This window comes from Hippocampus bargibanti, linkage group LG07, assembly GCF_051943395.1.
Source record: "Hippocampus bargibanti isolate YZ-2025 linkage group LG07, ASM5194339v1, whole genome shotgun sequence".
NCBI lineage: Eukaryota > Metazoa > Chordata > Actinopteri > Syngnathiformes > Syngnathidae > Hippocampus > Hippocampus bargibanti.
Genome location: NC_142740.1, coordinates 13,378,494 through 13,397,366, shown reverse-complemented (window position 1 = coordinate 13,397,366; position 18,873 = coordinate 13,378,494). Strand labels below are relative to the sequence as shown.

General features: G+C 39.8%; 1 protein-coding gene across 3 annotated transcripts in view; it reads right to left on the bottom strand.

Annotated features, from left to right (window-relative positions):
* Positions 1 to 15,304, bottom strand: part of tprb (translocated promoter region b, nuclear basket protein) — a 34,690-nt gene extending 19,386 nt beyond the window's left edge. For all 3 annotated transcript variants that reach the window (XM_089000251.1, XM_089000252.1, XM_089000253.1), the window contains exons 1-27: positions 15,135 to 15,304; positions 14,752 to 14,856; positions 14,604 to 14,677; positions 12,476 to 12,572; positions 12,177 to 12,280; positions 11,365 to 11,529; positions 11,186 to 11,278; positions 10,377 to 10,457; positions 10,186 to 10,273; positions 9,958 to 10,098; positions 9,674 to 9,777; positions 8,512 to 8,709; positions 7,643 to 7,750; positions 7,357 to 7,583; positions 6,743 to 6,906; positions 6,445 to 6,587; positions 5,967 to 6,115; positions 4,236 to 4,398; positions 4,031 to 4,165; positions 3,812 to 3,952; positions 3,454 to 3,622; positions 3,029 to 3,195; positions 2,726 to 2,878; positions 2,504 to 2,620; positions 2,160 to 2,363; positions 1,856 to 2,043; positions 994 to 1,141 (exon numbers count right to left, since the gene is read on the bottom strand). In XM_089000251.1, the coding sequence (XP_088856377.1) occupies positions 994 to 1,141; positions 1,856 to 2,043; positions 2,160 to 2,363; positions 2,504 to 2,620; positions 2,726 to 2,878; positions 3,029 to 3,195; positions 3,454 to 3,622; positions 3,812 to 3,952; positions 4,031 to 4,165; positions 4,236 to 4,398; positions 5,967 to 6,115; positions 6,445 to 6,587; positions 6,743 to 6,906; positions 7,357 to 7,583; positions 7,643 to 7,750; positions 8,512 to 8,709; positions 9,674 to 9,777; positions 9,958 to 10,098; positions 10,186 to 10,273; positions 10,377 to 10,457; positions 11,186 to 11,278; positions 11,365 to 11,529; positions 12,177 to 12,280; positions 12,476 to 12,572; positions 14,604 to 14,677; positions 14,752 to 14,856; positions 15,135 to 15,285 (3,777 nt within the window). In that variant the 5' untranslated portion in view covers positions 15,286 to 15,304. The remainder of the gene's footprint in view (positions 1 to 993; positions 1,142 to 1,855; positions 2,044 to 2,159; positions 2,364 to 2,503; positions 2,621 to 2,725; positions 2,879 to 3,028; positions 3,196 to 3,453; positions 3,623 to 3,811; positions 3,953 to 4,030; positions 4,166 to 4,235; positions 4,399 to 5,966; positions 6,116 to 6,444; positions 6,588 to 6,742; positions 6,907 to 7,356; positions 7,584 to 7,642; positions 7,751 to 8,511; positions 8,710 to 9,673; positions 9,778 to 9,957; positions 10,099 to 10,185; positions 10,274 to 10,376; positions 10,458 to 11,185; positions 11,279 to 11,364; positions 11,530 to 12,176; positions 12,281 to 12,475; positions 12,573 to 14,603; positions 14,678 to 14,751; positions 14,857 to 15,134) is intronic.
* Between the last annotated feature and the right edge of the window lie 3,569 nt (positions 15,305 to 18,873).

The window sequence follows — 18,873 nt, the reverse complement described above, 5'->3', positions numbered from 1 at the left end:
GAATAAAATGGCACACTCGCGTTCGGAATCTAACAATCACCTCGTGCAAAGCAAACTGTTGGATTTGCCAGCACAAGACACAAGGATACACTTCCGTAGTAATCATGACACTGGTGAGGTGACAGCGACTCGTTGAAATGAAATTGAAGTGTCGCGAGCGGCGGCCCCGCCCCAGCTGTCAACTCGCACGTGACAATTTAGCGTGACTATTGACACGCTGTTCCGGTGTGTGTGAAAACACTAGCTCTGATTGGCTTACCATGACACATGACTCTACCCTTTAGCCAATCACAATCACTTCTATCGCATCTTGACAGGGGGTGCGTTCAAGTGTAGCAACACGGAAACGTTGGCAAGTGTTTGTCCCTGCTCATTCCGTTAGACAATGCTTTCCAAACAGCCTAGAGTCATAAGAAGTCGTGCGCTATTCTCGAACCTGAACGCACCCCAAGTCTTGGATGACAAATAAACAGAGCGGAGTAGACGTGTACGGCTGGTAGTTTCTTCAATTTATTCATAGTAACGCACCACATTTGAACTGAGGCTGAACACGAGCCTGTGGTGTTTATTTTCCGGTCCCATAATAGTAAAATTATCTGCAAAAAGCTCCTCGAGGCGATGGACGTGTGAATTCAGAGAGAGGGGGTGTGGAAAGTAGCACCGGCTGGAGCGCTGTTCGGTCGTGTGCTTCCGCCGAAGATCACTCCGCCAGATCCGAAGGTCGTGTGCTTTGGTGTTCCAGCCGTGGTGGGTGTGTATTATGAAAATAGTGCTTATTATAAGGTTTAATTTTCATAAATTTGACGTTCGTAAGACAAAAAGTTAATAAGATAAGATGTTCGTAAGTTGAGGTCTCACTGTACTTGTGTTTCGTTAATGAACGGTGTTTAAGCTTCAGCTCATGCTATATATGTTAGGCAATAAAATGTCATAGGCTTAGTTTTCGAAATAAACTTACTATTAACTGAGGGTTCATTCAGTCTACAAACATACCTGCATCCTCTGCTGAGCAGCGCTCAGGGTGTCCTGCACCTCTTTTAGCTCCTGCTCCAGGTGTTCAACCCTTAAACGGTAACGCAAACTCTCCCCTTGAGCAAACTCAAAACGGGACTCTGCAATCTCCTTTTCACGACGCACAAACCTATGATATATAATGGGAAAAAGTTTGTAGTTTGATCATACCTTTACATTTTCATTTTATTCAAATCAGGTTATCATGTGGCCTGAACCAAACGTCAATTATCTCGCATGTGTTTTTTTGGGTACATTGATGTAGAAAAAAGAAAACGGTCACCAGCTCCGTGGATATTTACATAATAAAAACAATAGAATTTCTTCAGCGGTCACTTGAGCTAACACCAAAATAGCGGTGGGTAGCAAAATTTATCGATACATTAAATAAGTAATCATATTGCTCAATCGCTATTTTTAATAATCAATTAAGCGTTTTGAGGAATTGTTCATTTTAAAGTTTCCAAATCCTCTATTTCCAGCCTCTCAACAATTATGTTCTGATTTGTTCATAAAGAGGACTTATATCCTTTATATTTAAACCAAATAAGGCATTTGAAAACATCTGCTTTTACTTTGGAAAACAATTAACCAGATTCAAAAAGGATAGTTAATGGATTAGTCCCTCTCTGAAACTGATCATTTGTTGTTGGTTTTTAAATGACTAACCAATACTAAATAAATGATATTTGTTTCATAATCGGGGAAAGGGATGTAATAATATGCTTTCATGCAAATTAAAATTTGAAAAGTACCCATCCCTACTCAGTAAATGAAGTTTAAACATATATTTCAGGAGCAGTGGAAATTAGGTTTCTTTTTTTACCACATGAATATGTTCTACCTGAGAATCTCAAGCACTTGTTCTTGAGATTTGCCATCTTCAGTCAGGGAGGTGTTAAGTGGACTCTCGTTTGCAGCACGCTGCAACTCCTCAGCCATCTTGCTACTCATGGTTTGAATCTGTTCATGCAAGAGACCGTTCTGCCTCTGCAACTCTTCAAAGCGACTTTCTGTCTTGGATATCTCCTCCTTTTCGATCACATAATAAAATGGAATACAATGTATTTAATCAGCATGCACATTAAATAGGACCCTTACATAATCCAGTGTGGCCTTCAACAAAAATGTTCCATTAAAAAGCCAACCTTAAGGATGTTTTCCTGTTCTCCCCAGGAAATCTTGGCCTCCATTAGCTCTGCACTGGCTCGTTGGGCTCTCTCCTCCAGTTGATGCCTGAGCTCAACTGCTTGCAGCGCCTGAGTCTTAGCATCCTGCATAGCCTTCACATCTGTAGCATGCAGCATCATCTCCTGCTCATACTTGTCTTGTGCTTCAGCTGCCAGTTTAGCCTTAAAATTTTGAAAGAAAACATTTTTCAGAATATTTGAAAAATACCCACTATGCTATGCTGAGGGGAATATACAATGAAAAAAAACCAACTGTAGGTAACTGGCTTCCAGTGAAATTAATGAACATTGTGGCTTTTTACCTGCTCTTGGGTGTCTTGTAAAGCCTGCAGCCGCTGGGATTCGGCAACGGACAAACATTGTAGCACCATGTGGTGTTCTGCTTGGGCGCTGCTCAGGTTCCTTTTGAGCTCATCCATCTAATTGGGTTTGGATGAAAAGTTGTTTTGTTTTCTTCAAATCCATTTTGGCGTGGATGCATAAAAATGTACAGCTCAGGAAAGTATAAAATGGAAATGAACGACCTGCTCATTTAAGGAGACCAGAGCCTGCTTATTTTGTTCTTCCATATTCTGTTTCTCTGTCTCAGCATCCAGAAGTTTCTCCCCAAGCCTGCGGTGTTGCTCATCAGCCTCCTTCACACGAGTTTCAATGGAGGCACGAGCCTGCTCCGTGACCTACACATTTGTGACAAACATGACCCAAAAAGAAAACCCCAACGTTTTAAAAACAAGGATGGGATTTGTGTATAAGAATATGATGCTGCCCTTTGACATAAAGTTAACAAAATGTGTGCATAGTTGTGTTTCATTAGAAGAGTACTTCACCTGTTTCTCTTTTTCTAGGGATTCTTCCAGACTCTGAGCCATGGCTCGGTACTGTTCCATACTGGAAACGGTTGCTTTAAGGCTCTCTGCCAGCTGCTCTACCCGTGTTTCAGCCTGCACCAAACGACCCTGAAGATCCTCCCGTTCTTGGTTTGAAACTTGCAAGCCTGAGAGATGGAACAATTGAACGATATTCTTTGAATGTGACTATTAAATGGGTCTACTATAACATCAGCGACTTGAAGTTATAACTAGATGCACCTAAAAATCAAGTAAACATTAAGGCTACTTGAAATAAGAAAGATACAAAAAAACAACAGCTAATTTTCTTAGATTTAGTTGGAATATCAAGTAGAATGGTAATGGTCAGAATAACCACGACTTGGCGCAACTCATAATAAATCAATATGGATCTTTGTTCCAACCTCTAGTGTGGGGTGTGGAGGGGGAGCCCGGGACGTGACGTTGTTCGATGCTACCTTGCTGTACCCTGAGGGAGTCGATTTCTACCTCGGCATTATTCAGGAGCTCTTTAGTCTTCTGGTGTAAAGCCACCTGTGTCTCTAATTGCCGTTTTGCTTCCATTACTTGAATCTTAGCAGAGGAAGAAGAAATATATTAATATTCATTTGATACCTTCAATTGTTCAGTGTGCTACAATTGAGCGTGCGGTCTGTGGGAGAGGGAGGTTTAATTAACAACAGTTGACAGGTTAAGTCCCATCAATTGGATGTAAATAAAAATGTGCCAACAACAGAAAAAGAGCTCAAATTCATTTCATACTTCTTGATTTCTGCTCAGCAAATATCGCTGTTCAACCTCATGCTCCAACCTCTTCTGTAGCTGAGAGATCTCTCGCTCTTGCTTCTCAATCTGGCTGTCAAGGCGCTGACGTGTGTCAGCATCTGAACGCTGAAGCGTAGCCTATAAAACATTCATTTTGAGAACCAATAGTTTTGCATGCATGGCATTGAAGGAGTGAGTCGAGATAATTAAATTTACCTGAATAGCCTGAAGGTTGGTCATCAAAAGCTTCTGACTCTGTTGTTGACTCATAATCATATCCTTCTCTTGATTCAACCTTGACTCAACTAGTTTTAACATGTCTCTCTCTTTACGCAGACTCTCAGAAAGACCCTAAAAAGAAATAATAGAGTTAACATATTTTACAAATGTCCATCGCAACAATTTGTTTTTCAAAACATACCTCAGCGAGTGAGAGTTTTTCCTGTGCAGCTCGTAGATCCTCATTTAATGTGTTGATGGTTTGCTCGTGTTTCTGTGAGTCAGAGGCCATTTTCTGTTCCTTCTCTTTGAGGGAAGCGATCTCTTTCCTGTAGCCTTCAACATTGTCCTGCAACATCTCATACCTGCCATTGTTCAAAGAAATATTTTTACTCAGAATGACAAATTTAAAAATGTAAAAATCCAACTTCAACTTGACATAATTGTCGAAAAAACGTGCTACAATTTGATTCATGCCAGACATTCAGAGGGGGATCGAGCTTTATTCTCATGGAAGACTTTGGATTCTTTTGAATAAAGGTACCAGTAATTTAAAATTAATCACTACAAACATCAAATGATAAATTATGTGAATGTCAAATTGCAAATTTCCCCATTGTGGGACTATTAAAGGCTTTCAGATTCTGAAATTCCCATTTTAAAGCCTACTAGTGTCGATCACAATGGAGTGCCAAGCATACCTTTGCTGGCTATATATAATGTTAGGTCAAGAGTAAAATATTGGCAGCTTTGAGCGTATACTTAAAGGACAACCGACATCACTTTTTTGTTTTTTAACTGACACCAGAAAAACGTTTTACAGCATCTAAAATACCCAAAACACGCAGTATGATATTTTTAGTCAAATGCAAAACACCAATAAAAATGACTTAAAGTGTGCAAAATCTGCAAAAAATTGAGCTGCGAATTGGGCATTTTCAGAAAGTCCCGCCCCCAGTTCGTGAAATCACGCCAAGACGTCTTGCATTGCTGGAGAATAAAAACAATGGCTTCAGATTCAGATAATATGCTTTCTTGTTACACATCCAGTTATGAATATGATTCAAATAGTTGTGAAGAGGACAACATACATGTTTGCAACCGATTAAAGAATTTATTCCGTGTCATTTTGAGGCAAACGGGCGGGGGGGGGGGGGGGGGGGGTGTCTCACCCATAAAGAGGCAATAAAATGGCCACCGAGCTGTGAGGAATGAATCAGCCCTGATATATTCCTTCCATGGAGCTTGACTCCCTCTGCTGGCGGCTTTTGGATGTAACACAAGGGTTTCAAAAAAAACAGTACAGCAAAATACATTGACGTGATGGAAAGACGCTACAATGCGTCTTTTTTACGGTCAGGAGGCGGTCCTTTACTGATGTCACGCGAGGACTCGTCACCAAATCAAAAACAAGACTTCCTGAATGTTCAGAGCGAGTTTTTTAAAATGTAAAATATAGCTATATGCGGTGGAATCTTATTAAAATACGCCCAGTAGAAGTCATTTTAAGCCATTTTACAAATTATGGACACAACTTGCCCGGAGACGTCGGTTGTCCTTTAAATGGAGCTCAATATATTGTTGTAACAGATGGATAAGCTAATAGGTTTTAGAATCAATATTTGAAATAATCTATCTCATTTTTTGTACATTGAAATGAATCAGAATCACAGAATGGTGTTGTTCTCCCTTGAGAGGTTCCGGAGTAATTCAAATACAGTAAAGTCTCGTTATATCGATATTCTCGGGAGTCGGAAAAAATATCGATATAACCGGACTATCGATATATCCGATCCTGCAGCATGTAAATTTTCTCCTTGCGTTCATAGAAATAGTATCGTAATAAGCAGTACTATCGATATAACCGATATCGATATAACGAGACTTTACTGTATATAGTAGGAAATGGTCTCGCTTTGAAGAGAGAACAGACCTCTTGGAAGCAAACTCCAACTGCGTTGCCATCTTTGCATTCTGGGAGCGAAGATCTGAAAGCTGCTCCAGAAGTTTGTCATTCTGCTCAGTCAGTGCCTTGTCACTCTCCAATCGTTCTTTCTTATAGGAGGAAAACACCTCCTGCAGCTGCATGTGCAAGAAAAATGTCTTATTTCACATTAAAAAAATCTTTAGTTAAGCTTAAGAGTATTTGGTCAACAGCTGTACACGTCAACATAAACATTAAATTTCTTGCCAAGTTTCAGCAATGAGTCAGAATATGTGGTCAGACTGATTTCACTCATTTCAATGAATTTAAAGAAAGTAAACACGAATATATAAAACCCAATGACAAATCAAATTGCAACATGAAGAGTCACACTGAAATGGAATCACAAACTCAAATCAAATTTTGAGGTTCTTACTGACAACCCCTATCTCTGTGCACTAACATTACAATACCAATCTTGACATACCTGTCGCAAGGCTGCCTTGGCCTCCAACGCTTCAGCAGTGTCAGTTGCCATGGATATGAGTGCAGTGGGCGTCCCAGTGGTGGGTGTGGCTGCAGGTGAACGGTGAGGGGTGGACGTAAGGGTGAGCTCGTCAGATGATATCCCTGAAACAGAAAATGAAGCTATATAGAATAGGGACGCTAACATTATATTAGATGTAATGATTTTTTTGGAGGGGGGAGGGTGATTATATCAAATGTCTAACTTTTTTGTCATGGTCAATTTAGAGATGCCTTATGGATTACATTGTTAGTGATACCTTGCTTAGGGAAGCTGACTCCCGTTGCCTGAGCCAACAGCACACGGTACATGTCTCTTTGCCTCACAATGGTCTCTGCCATCTTTATGTGTTGGCTGCGTTGCTCCCTCAAAGACTCCACCTCAGCCAAGGTCGTCTCCAAGCTCTGCTCCACTTCACCTCGCCTGTGAAAGCTCATACTGATTAGCTCAATTCTTCATCATATCATCTGGACATTTCTGCAGGTATCAATAAGGGCAGCATGAATTGAAGGGAAAATGCATGAAATTGCATATGCGCCGGTCAAGAAACATAGACCATTAATATAATGTAGATATTCAGGTGCACAGACCGCTGATTAAGGATACTGTGTTTTCCAGTAATGGTCAGTGGAGTAATATTATTTTTATTCATAAATGTTTACTTGCTGAAGCCTGATATTATCTCAGAAGACGTTGTTTACATTAGTTAATGGAAATTTGGGCCCCATGAATATTGCAAATTAGTCATTTGAAAAATACATTTAAATAATGAATTGCATCGGGGAAGTTCAAATCAGACACTTAAGACATGCGGTACAATTCCAGCCAAAGAAACATCAATGGCGTGTCATAAAATAAATGATATTAACACACTTGTAGTCAGAGGCTTCCAACTCTTCTTTCTCTTGGGATTCACTGAGATCCCTGAGGGCCACCAGCAGACGCTGATTCTGCTTCTGTAGCTCTTCCACACTACGGAAGGTCACCAGGTGTTGACTAATGACTTCTGAGGTACTGCTAACATCCGCAGAACTCAAGTCCTCCTCAAGAAACACGTGGTTTCCTCGGGCCTCCTCAAGCTCAATCAGAAGCACGCGCACCTAAAAAGAATCATGGATCAGATTTTCCTGATTTAAAAAATGTTTTTGCTGAGCCATACCTGCTGAGCCATATCTGTAAGCTGCAATTCCAATCTTTTATTGTCCCTTTCTACAACAGAGGAACGCTTGTTGGCTTCATCAGCTTCATTCTGCAGGCGGTGCACCTCCTGAAACACATAGAGGGAGCAACCATTGAAATCCAATGACTTTAAATGACAATGGAAAAATGCTGTCAATAATAGAATAGGATGAATGCTAAGACCTGCCAGACAAAAAAACAACAACATAAAAATGAAAGAGGTAAAACAAACATCCAATGATTTAGTGTACAAAATGAAAATTAGGGCTTGTATACCTCAGAGAGAAAGAGACAGCATATTGCAGTAGAAAATGACAAGGAAAATGTGCTATTTGTCTCGACATAGACTATGCCTGTATGGCACAGTTCAGATAAACAGTCAAATGCACACGTGACTAATTTCTAAATGAGGATTTCTGATTTTTTTTTTACATTGTTTAAAAAAAAACGAATGTTCATATTAAAGATCAACAGTAAATTAGCTGGTAGCCGCGTGGTTAGCCTGCCAGTGCGGAGTTTGCACATTCTCCCCGGGCCCGCGTGGGATTTTGAAATTTTCCCCATTGTGGTACAATTAAAGGCTTTCTGATTCTGAAGTGAGTGCTGGATGCCAGATGTAGAGTCTTATTTTCCAAGCTTTTTGTCATATAGTGAGCAATTTCAATTTCAAGCTCATTGACATTGTTTGATTACTGCTTCAGAGTTTACCAAGGTTTTAAAAAGTCATGGTTACAAATAATGCTAAAAATATAATGAGGTTTTCTTTCTTGACGGGACTCCAAAGCAGCAAAAGTCACATTACAAGATTATTGGCTGCTTCCAGAGATCACTAACTAAGGCACCACATACCTTTACAGCTTGCTCCAGCTTGGCAGAAAGACTGGTTACAGATTTCTGCATGCGCTCATGCTCATCCCTCTGCCGTTTCAGAATGGGAGCCTTTCCCTCCACTTCTTGCACTATGTCATCGAGATACTTGTTGACACGCTTGTTCTCCAGGCGCTCCAACTGCAACTGCTCCTGGCTTTCTACAAATGCAGTATATAACTGCAAAAAACACCAATAAGGAACAAACCACATGAAACAGTGACCACAATAAACACAGACCTTTAATGGACAACAGACACCATTTTTGGGTGCCTAACTGACATCAGAAAAACGTTTTACATCATCTAAAATACCCAAAAACACGCAACCTGAAATTTTTAGTCAAACGCAATACACCAATAAGAATTACTTAAAGATTCTCAAAAGTGCCACTAATGAGCTCGAAACTGGAGAGATTCAGAAAATCCTGCTCCCGTGTTCGTGACGTCACATTGGGAACCTGGGCGAATCCGGCGATCCTGGCCCACCCACAAACTGCCTTGCTCCAGAATCAAAACAATGGGTTCAGAAAGTTCAGATTTGGAGAACTTGCGTATGAATGGCCTTCTATACAAATTTTATCATCTTTGGCTTGGAACAGCTCCATTTTACTTATATACGTTCAACAAAATAATTTACAAGCTAGATGATCAGCCTCAAGAGGAGCAGAAACAACAAAAGAGGATGACAGCAGTTATCCAAGCGGCGAAGCGCTAACTCCGGTTAGCTCCTCGTTCCACTCCGGCCGGTGCGCTACGGCTACAAGCTAACAGCAGCTGGATGCTTGTCCGATTGGTTTGCTCCACTAATATACATATTGGCGATTGCTCTCTTTCACCACTGGAAGCACCTTCCTTCCCATTATCAGGCTGAGAGGATGACAGCTGTTATCCCACCGGCGTAACACGTAACTTCCGGCATCGTCATCAACTCAAATACAAGACTCCTTGAATATTCAGCGCAAAGTGCGGTGGAATCTTTGTAAAATGCGGTCAGTCCAAGTCTGTTGTCCTTTAAATTCTGAGATACTAAATGAATTTAAAAGGCCTAATTTGCATGGTACTTCAACGTGTCAGAAGTAAATCATGTGAACTGCACTACGGTTAAAAAAAATATTTTAAGAATTTGATTGAATTTCACATACTTCAGTGAGCTTCATTTCAGGTTTAATCTTTGCCACAGCAGAAGCTGTTGGAGACACAGTTGTCATTTGCGCCTCAGTATGGATAGATGTTGTGCCAACTGGACCTGGACACAAAATAAATAAAAAAGCAAGCAATGAACGAATGATAAAACAAAAATAATTGCAAACACATTGATTTTTGTTGATGTTGTTAATGTTCGCTAAAATGTAAGACAGTTAAAGATCAAGATATAACCATGAGACACTCATGTACTGCATTCAAGGGAAAAACAGAACCAAATTACCTCTTATTTTAGAATATGAAAGGAGCTCATTGGCATTGTCCAATTCCTTCTCAAGTGCTTGGATCTTCTCCTTCAGCTCTGCAACAGTCTTATGCGAAGCAGCATTGGCTACTTGCAAACTCTCCTCAAGAGCTTTGTTAGCTGTAGCCAAAGGAGGAAACAGAGCAAATACAGGGTCAAGTCTTCCTCCATGGATAAATGTGACATTATTGAGTTGTTGTCTCATACCCTCTCCTGCCTCCTGCAGCAGTTTATGAAGCTCCTCTACTGCTCGACTCAGCTCTTCTCCTTTGGCCTCAGAATCAGCTGCGGCTCCCTGGAGTGATATTAATGCATTAGCATTTACTGAGTGTCAATTTTAACCAATAGAGTACCAAATGTTTGTGTCTTCTTGGAATAAACTCTCTCACAAAATATACCTTGTATAAGTTGGAGAGGTTAACGTTGGCATTCAGCTCATTTCTGAACTTTTCCTCGACCGTGGTCTGCTGCTCTTTTGCCTTAAACAAATAAACATGGTAAATCAGAATCAGAATGAATTCCCCTATTTTTACCAACCGCCATAAGGAAGTCAACATGATTTTGCGACTGTATACTATGGATGTGTCCTCTAGCATGATAAAAATAAGACGGTGGTAATGAACAAGTTAAAGAATAATTGCATATTATTGATGAAAACGTTTCTTCAGCCGTCATCTGTACTTCTTTGAAGGTGTCGGACGTTTCGCTTATTATCCAAGAAACTTCGTCAGGAAACTTCTTTCTTTAGTTTGCTGACGAAGTTTCTTGGATAGGAAGCGAAACGTCCGACACCTTTAAAGAAGTACAGATGACGGTTGAAGAAACCTTTTAATCGATGGACCAGTCCTGTACGACTGAGAGCTTACACAGACGAATTGCATATTATTGTATGGCTAATCAGAACACAGTAGAAGAAATGGAAGAACAAAAAGAAATGGAAAACATATTATTAATTGTGCACTCTGATAAAGCACATGGCACATTTGAACACTCTCAATTTCCGAATGATCCAAGTGAAGCACTGCACATTTGGAGCGTATTTATGAAAGTGCCCACAATTATGGATCTGGGATTGGAAGTGTGAACCGAGATCACCTGTTTCTGTGAAATAGTTACCCCCTAAACGTATACTCTGGAAAATACATTCAATTTCATTTTCCCATAATAACAAGAAGAAAAGGAAAAACATCAAGTAGGTTGCACTTACTTCTTTCAGCTGGTGGATTAGATCATCATTTTGTTTTTGGTGGTTTTCATTTAATGTCTTCAGACTGGCCACCTGTTCCTGGACCCTGTTCAACTACAAAATACATGGACCATAAACTAATTAAATCTCTATGCATAATGTTTTCACAGTTACTCTATCAGTAAAGGAAAGAAACACACCTCATCTATTTTATTCTCCAGGCTGCATTTCAGGTCAAGGATTTCTTTCCCCTTCTGTCGGGACAGGCTCAAAAGTTCTTCGCTTTTGGCCTTCAACTCTGCATTCAACCAAGATGTTTGTCCATCCAGGAGCTCTTTTTCTTGTTCCATACGCTTCTCCTTGTACTGGAATGTCAAACCATCACAAGTCATGTTCCTTTACTGTTTGTACATTGAATTTCATAATATTACACTACTAATATGACTTTTTTGAACCAGATACCAATTCTGATAATTGGCAAAAAAAATTTAATCGGCTGATCATGAACAGCAATAAATAAATAAAATACATGCAATGTATATTCTCTGGACAGAAGAGACCAAAGTTGAGTTTCGAAGGAACACACACGTGTACACCGTGGGCTGTCCAATGACAACTGGGATATGCTCAAGCTTGCCCACTACACACAAAATAGATGTGAAAGAGAAAGAGACTTTGACTGAAATTTTATCACAATTAAAGAATTAATCCAAATTAGATCGTATCAATATTATATTACCGTACTGTTTCTGGACCAGATAATAGGGAAGGATGTAACTCATACACGCAATATACTGACAAACATAAATGTCCATAGAAATTGTACCATTACAACTTCGGAAGGAAGTAAGACTGGGGAGCATCAACAGTAGTAGCGATTAAATCGGTGAAACCCTGGTTGATTATTATGAAAAAGCCCAATGTTGGCAAATTTGTCAGTCTAGCCGCAACATACAGTGTAGTGCATGAAATCACATTTTTGGGTTAATATTTAAATACACTATTAACTCACTTTGATGTTGACTTCTGATGCTTCAAGTTCATCTAACCTCAGCTGCTGAGACATGTTGGTGGCATTGACCTCCACCAACTTATCATTCAGTTGCCTCAAGTCATCTAGTTGGACAGGAAAAAAAGTTGTGAGTTGTAGTTGGGAGTGTAATGTGGCGAGGAACAAAAATAAACTGACAGATAAATTGTAACGAAAAAGCACATACAAGGGACAGATTCAATTTTTCCAGTAACCCTAATACGGACCGGTGGTAATAACGAAATTAAAGAAGATACATGGTTGGATTAAGATGCATATACCATTTAAGTGCTCCACTTCCAAACCTCTCCTCTCAAGTGTCCGCACAAGCTCAAGCTTTTGTGCCTCCAGTTCTTCCTTGGCATTTGACAGCTTTGTCTAAAATTTAGTGAATAAAAATGCAGATCAAAGTGTTAAAACAACCATACATATTTATGTCGGGGAGTGAACAGGGACAATCTTAATGACTTGCTTATCAGACTCAGAATCATCTTTATTACAACATGCAAGGAATTTGTCTCTGGTCGTACAGGCTGCTCTAGTATAATCATAAACAAGGACACGACAAAAATGTATGGAAAGACCTTTCGTAATATAGGTATACTGTTGCGCCGTGGTACCACCCAATTGCAGCTGTGAGACAATGTGCCAAATATCAAGCAGAGCTAAAACAATCAGTGGTAGAATACAATACCAGTAACGATACAATAACTATCCCATAGTTGGTGCAGAAAATTATAAATCGACCAGTACCAGTATCAGCGGTACACCAAGTGTGCAATTATGCAGATGTCTTGAGCAACTCATTCACTGCCATTTCCGAATGTATTCGGGTTTTGGTTTTTCTTGCATGGGTGCCGATAAAGCGTTGGCAATGTTTGTTTTTCCCTATCACGAGGGGGCAGCATTTCCCTTTTTCCATGTTAGTAACTGTCCCGCTGATCAGTAACATCGGGTGACTCTGGTGTATAGAGGAGCAGTTTTGAAACCGTCTCCATTTCTTCTTTGCTGGATGGTGGCTCAATGTCAGAGGGAAGGTGGTCAGCGTTGGCATCATCATGTCATTCACCTCCGTATATTTTGTCTTTCGGGGCCCCAGTAACTTATGTATCGCAATCAACTCGCCTGCGTTGTACTGTTGCATAATGTTTTTGTTTTTTATCGTGTTGTACACTTGCGTTTTACCTACTCCAAGTATTTCTTGAATTCGTACGACTTTATATCCTTCTTGGCTCAGTTTAATACACTTCACTCTTTCTTCTACGCTCAGAATGACTGTCTTACGTTTGGATGCCATGATTAACGACATTGCTACAGACTAGAACGACCTAATACAACTGCTACACTACACTAAACGACGCACCATTTCGAAAGCGAGTTTATGTGGATAACCTGGGGATTTCCCATATTACTGCGCATCATCCTCTGTGCAGGTAACCGCAACTATGTCACCGGCAAGAAAAATGGCGGAACAACTTTATTTCCGTATATCGAGCATGAAATGACACAATTTTGCATGGATTATTATTCCGTGTTCCGGATATTGGAATTTCCATTGTAGGAAACTGGTTTTTGCTATCAACTAGTGGTAAAAACAAAAAATACAAGATTTATTTTGTGATTAAGGAATTTCCGTTTGACAGAATTCCATATGAGAGAATACTAGCTGTATAAACCAATACGTATCAACTGCATTGTATTTTGGACAGCCATGCTTATTTCAAGCTCATACAACTCCAGACCCATATAATTTAATAATTAACTAATAATTAACTAATAAAAAAAGTCAAAAATAACTACTGTTTAACTCATTCACTGCCAATCCCAGAATTATTCGGGAAGTGAAAATATGACGTGGAGCGACATTGCCGAATTTGTTCGGGTTTTGTTTTTTAATAATAATAATAACACATTTGATTTACAAGCGCCTTTCTGAACACTCAAGGACACTGGCAATGTTTTTTTCCTTTCCAGGAGGGGGTAGAATTTGCCTTTTGTACAGCCTCCCCCACTTGACCTCTCATTACTCCGGAACCATATTACTTAGGAATTAACTCTTTTTTTTCTAATGAAAGAAGAGAGTCTAAGGGTTCTGCATTAGATGTTTATGTAGTCCTCAAACTCAATATTCTGTGGGTCCTGGAATTTGAGTGAAAATGACAAAAACTCTGGCATTGGAGTGGACACATTTTTGCACGTCTGGCAGTGAATGAGTTAAAGTGTCAAGTTCTGTGGAATATAGCTCAGAGCCGCAATGGTTATAGCAGTAATGCTGTTCCATTGGGATGTGCAAAAACTGTTAAAAACTAGGTCATTGTTTAGGGAGTAAATGGCTATCTTCGGTGAGCAAACAAACCAACCAACTAACAAACTCACAAACTAAAGGACTGAACAAGTAATCTTCTTTACCTGTTCTGAAAATGACTTCTCTTGAACCAGTTCATAGTGATGGTTCTTCTCACGTGCAAGTTTGAGCTCGTCCGCTTTACAACAAGCAACGTACGTAGTTAGCATAAATGATTAGGAGATGACAAAAATTGGGATCACAAAGTGTTACCGATTTTCTCCAACTCCTCTTGCAGTGTACTATGTTCTTGTGTCTGTTTCAGAAAGTCTTCTTGACATTGAGCCAGTTGTTTCACCTTGTCAAAGAAATGTTGTTCTGGGAGAGAAATTGAATCAATCGAAAGCACAGTGACATATTTACGTGACTGGTAGCTACTAAACATTAGCATTAATTTTACGGACTGATTTAAAACAGAATGCAGCATGTCGACTGTGAGTAAATGTGCACTATATGCACCCGCAAGAGCGAGCTTAAAATGAAATAAAAGCAGAATTGTCCACTAGACCGACTGTTTACAAAACTGCGTGCATTGTGTGCGTAGCCAAGCGTTTTAGTAGCGCCACTTACGAGCAAAATATTGGCACATATCTTACCACAATCAACTCTAAATTGCTCCCGCTGGGATTTGAGCGTGTCGATTTCATAATATTGATCCGATATAATCTTCTCGAGTTTGTTAAATGTCCCTTTAGATAACTTAGACAACTCGGACCCATCTAAGTCTTGCAATAAGTGTGCCGCCATTTTCCAAGGGTGACGGACGGCGCAGGCGCACAACTGCGATGAGCAGTCGTTGACGCCTGGTGGATTGTGGGAGATATGTGTTCAGCTTTACGGCAGACAAAACCCGTCACCGATAACGACAAATTTTAGAAATTGTTTGCATTAGGGATCGGGAATCTTTTTGACTAAGAGAGCCATAAAACCAAAATATTTAGAAAAGTTTTTCAGTGAGAGCCACAAACACACACACACACACACACACACACACACACACACACACACACACACACACACACACACACACACACACACACACACACACACACACACACACACACACACACACACACACACACACACACGCGCGCGCACACACACACACACACACGTACACACACACACACGCACGCACACACACACACACACACACGCACACACACACACACACACACACGCACACACACACACACACACACACACACACACTCACTCATTCACTCTCACACACACACGCACACACACGCACACACACATGCACACACGCACGCACGCGCACACGCATCCAGGCACGCACACGCACTCACACACGAATGCGCGCACGCACACACGCACACACACACACGCGTGTGCCGCGATCAACAAACGCCATTTTTGCGGCGCCATCTTGAAGTCTAAAGAACAAATATAATACTATGACAACACAAAGACAATATGACACAAATATAATAATACTATGACAACACAAAGAAATAGAGTCATTCATTCTTAAGCACTTAATGTACCCTCTTTGTTACATGAAGCATGTTCAGAATCAGAAACATCTTTATTGCCAAGTATGTAGGACACACAAGGAATTTGTTTCCGGAAGAACACGCTGCACTAGTATCGTTGTCAAAAAAACTGCTAAGTGGCACTATACAGTTCCATTTTGGCTACTGTTGAAAGAGTTCAAAGAGTTAATGGCTTGGGGGAAGAAGCTGTTTAAATGTCTGCTGGATTTGGTGCGCATGGATCGGTAGCGCCTGCCTGAGGGGAGTAGCTGGAAAAGGTGGTGGGCAGGGTGCGGAGGGTCCAGTAGCATTATATATTACATCAATCCATATATGTATACTACTACTACTACTACTACTACTACTACTACTACTACTACTACTACTACCAGTGACGTGCGGTGAGGTTCATGGCTGGTGAGGCACTGACGTCATCACAGTCAGATTTACAAACATATGAACTCCACAGAGTAGCTTATTCACCATTTGATTGGCACGTGTTTTGTTTAAAATGTCATGTCAGCATTCTTTATATACTCTATACAAACTGTAACACAGAAAAAAATAATTTTAAAAAACGTTATTATTGTGTTACCTTTACTTTAAATGAAGTCCAAGTCTCTTTGTCTCAATGGAGATCACTGCCAGTGAAGAAAGTTGTCATTGATCAGTCCTGTTCCGACTGTAAGTTTTGTCTTTTCAGTGCTGAATGACCGCTCCAATAATGCTGTAGTAGCTGGAGCAACTTTGTTGCTTCAGGAATAGTTTCAATGAGATCCTTCTTGGCCAAAAAGCTGAGAAGCTGAAGAAAAAAATGACTGGATGGTTGCACTTTACTTGCTAACTGTTTACTGTAGCTTGCTGTCACTAATTCTATTATTCTGCAGAATCTGTAATCACCCTGTCATGAGGCAGGAGAACTGTGTGCCTCACCTATGCACACAGTTTTGATAAAAATAAAATACAATAAACACTGTACAGTGTTTATAATGTTCAGTGACTGTACATTATATACACCAGCTAAACTGTAGAAATTTAGTTCATATACTAAAAGCTTTTGAACACTTTAATAGTGATATGCAGAGGGACAGCAATGCGGTCTCACTGTAGAGCAAGCCAGCACAGTTAGCATAGTCATTGCGCAATCCATGGTGAGGCTCAGCCGGCTGGTGCCTCACTGCTCGTCTCTACTTAGTATCTGAATGGCAAATGTGAAAATTCAGCGATTTTGAAAAAAAAAAATCCAAAAATGGTGAAGTTAAATGGAAAAGAATGTTAAAGTACAAATCACGAAATAAATATAACCGTTTAATTTATTTTGTCATTTGATATTTCCATGATGACAGGTGAGGCACAGCCTCACCTGCCTCCCCTGACTGCACATCACTGACTACTACTACTACTATTACTACTATTACTACTACTACTACTACTACTATTACTACTACTACTACTACTACTACTACTACTACTACTACTACTACTACTACTACTACTACTACTACTACTAATAATAATAATAATAATAATAATAATAATAATAATAATAATAATAATAATGATAATTGGATGGATTGGATTGGATCTGCCTTTATTAGTCTCGCAGTGGAGTAATTTACATTTCACAGCAGTAAAGTGATGAAAGGAATGAAAGTAGAAAAACAAAATAGCTGCTGGAAAGGCAGCCACTCTCACGGCGCCGTCTTGAAGTCAAAAGAACAAAAAAAAAAAACAAAACCATAACAAATAACATGACAACACAAAGACACAGAGAGTCATTCATTCTTAAGCACTTTCTGTACACTCTTTGTTACACGAAGCAGTTCCAGATGAAAGAGGAGAGGATCAAAGCGTCTCTTCACCAGTGGATCAGGGACATCATGGTGGAATGTGCACGTCGACTACAAGCAAACACACAGATGTAGCATCCATTGATAAAAACAGATTGTCTCACATCTACTGTCCCACATAAATCCACTTGAATTCCAAGCCGCAACAGTTCCACATACGCATCGGCGCTCTGCGCTGGCACTCCTTTCTTGTTATCGCGGGCTCCTCAAGCCATGCATCCATCTAGCCGCAGACTGTCCAACAGCACCGACCTTTCCGCTGATAAAGCGGGCTGTGAAGATGCTGCCCATTTACAGGTGCAAAAAAGCACAATATCCCAGAGCTGTCCAGCAATAATAATAATAATAATAATAATATATTATTATTATGAATATTATTATAAAAATAATAATAATAATAATAATATATTATTATTATGAATATTATTATAAATAATAACAATAATAATATATTATTATTATGAATATTATTATAAATAATATAAAAATAATTTATTATTATTATTATTATTATTATTATTATTATTTTTGCCCTGCTCGGACATGGACAAATGGAGAAGGGCATTTCTATATTGTTAACCAGAAAGGAATGATTTGGGAGAAGTAATTTACTGACTGGCTTCTCAAAAAAAGTGATAAAATTGGCAATGCAATGTAATATCATTTTCCTGATTGAGAATACTTTTTAAAATCCAATTACTGTATTTTCTTTCAATCTTGAAATGGCCTGAGCTCCTTCGTCCCTACACACCTGTCCAATGCTTCAGATCTGCTGATCGACATTTTAGAGGTACAGTGAGACCTCAACTTACAAACACCTTAAGTTACAAACTTTTCGTCTTACAAACGTCAAATTTATGAAAATTAAACCTTATAATAAGCACTATTTTCATAATACACACCCACCACGGCTGGCGGAGTGATCTTCGGCGGAAGCACACGACCGAACAGCACCGGAGGTTAAGTTACCAACAGTCCTTATGGAAGGT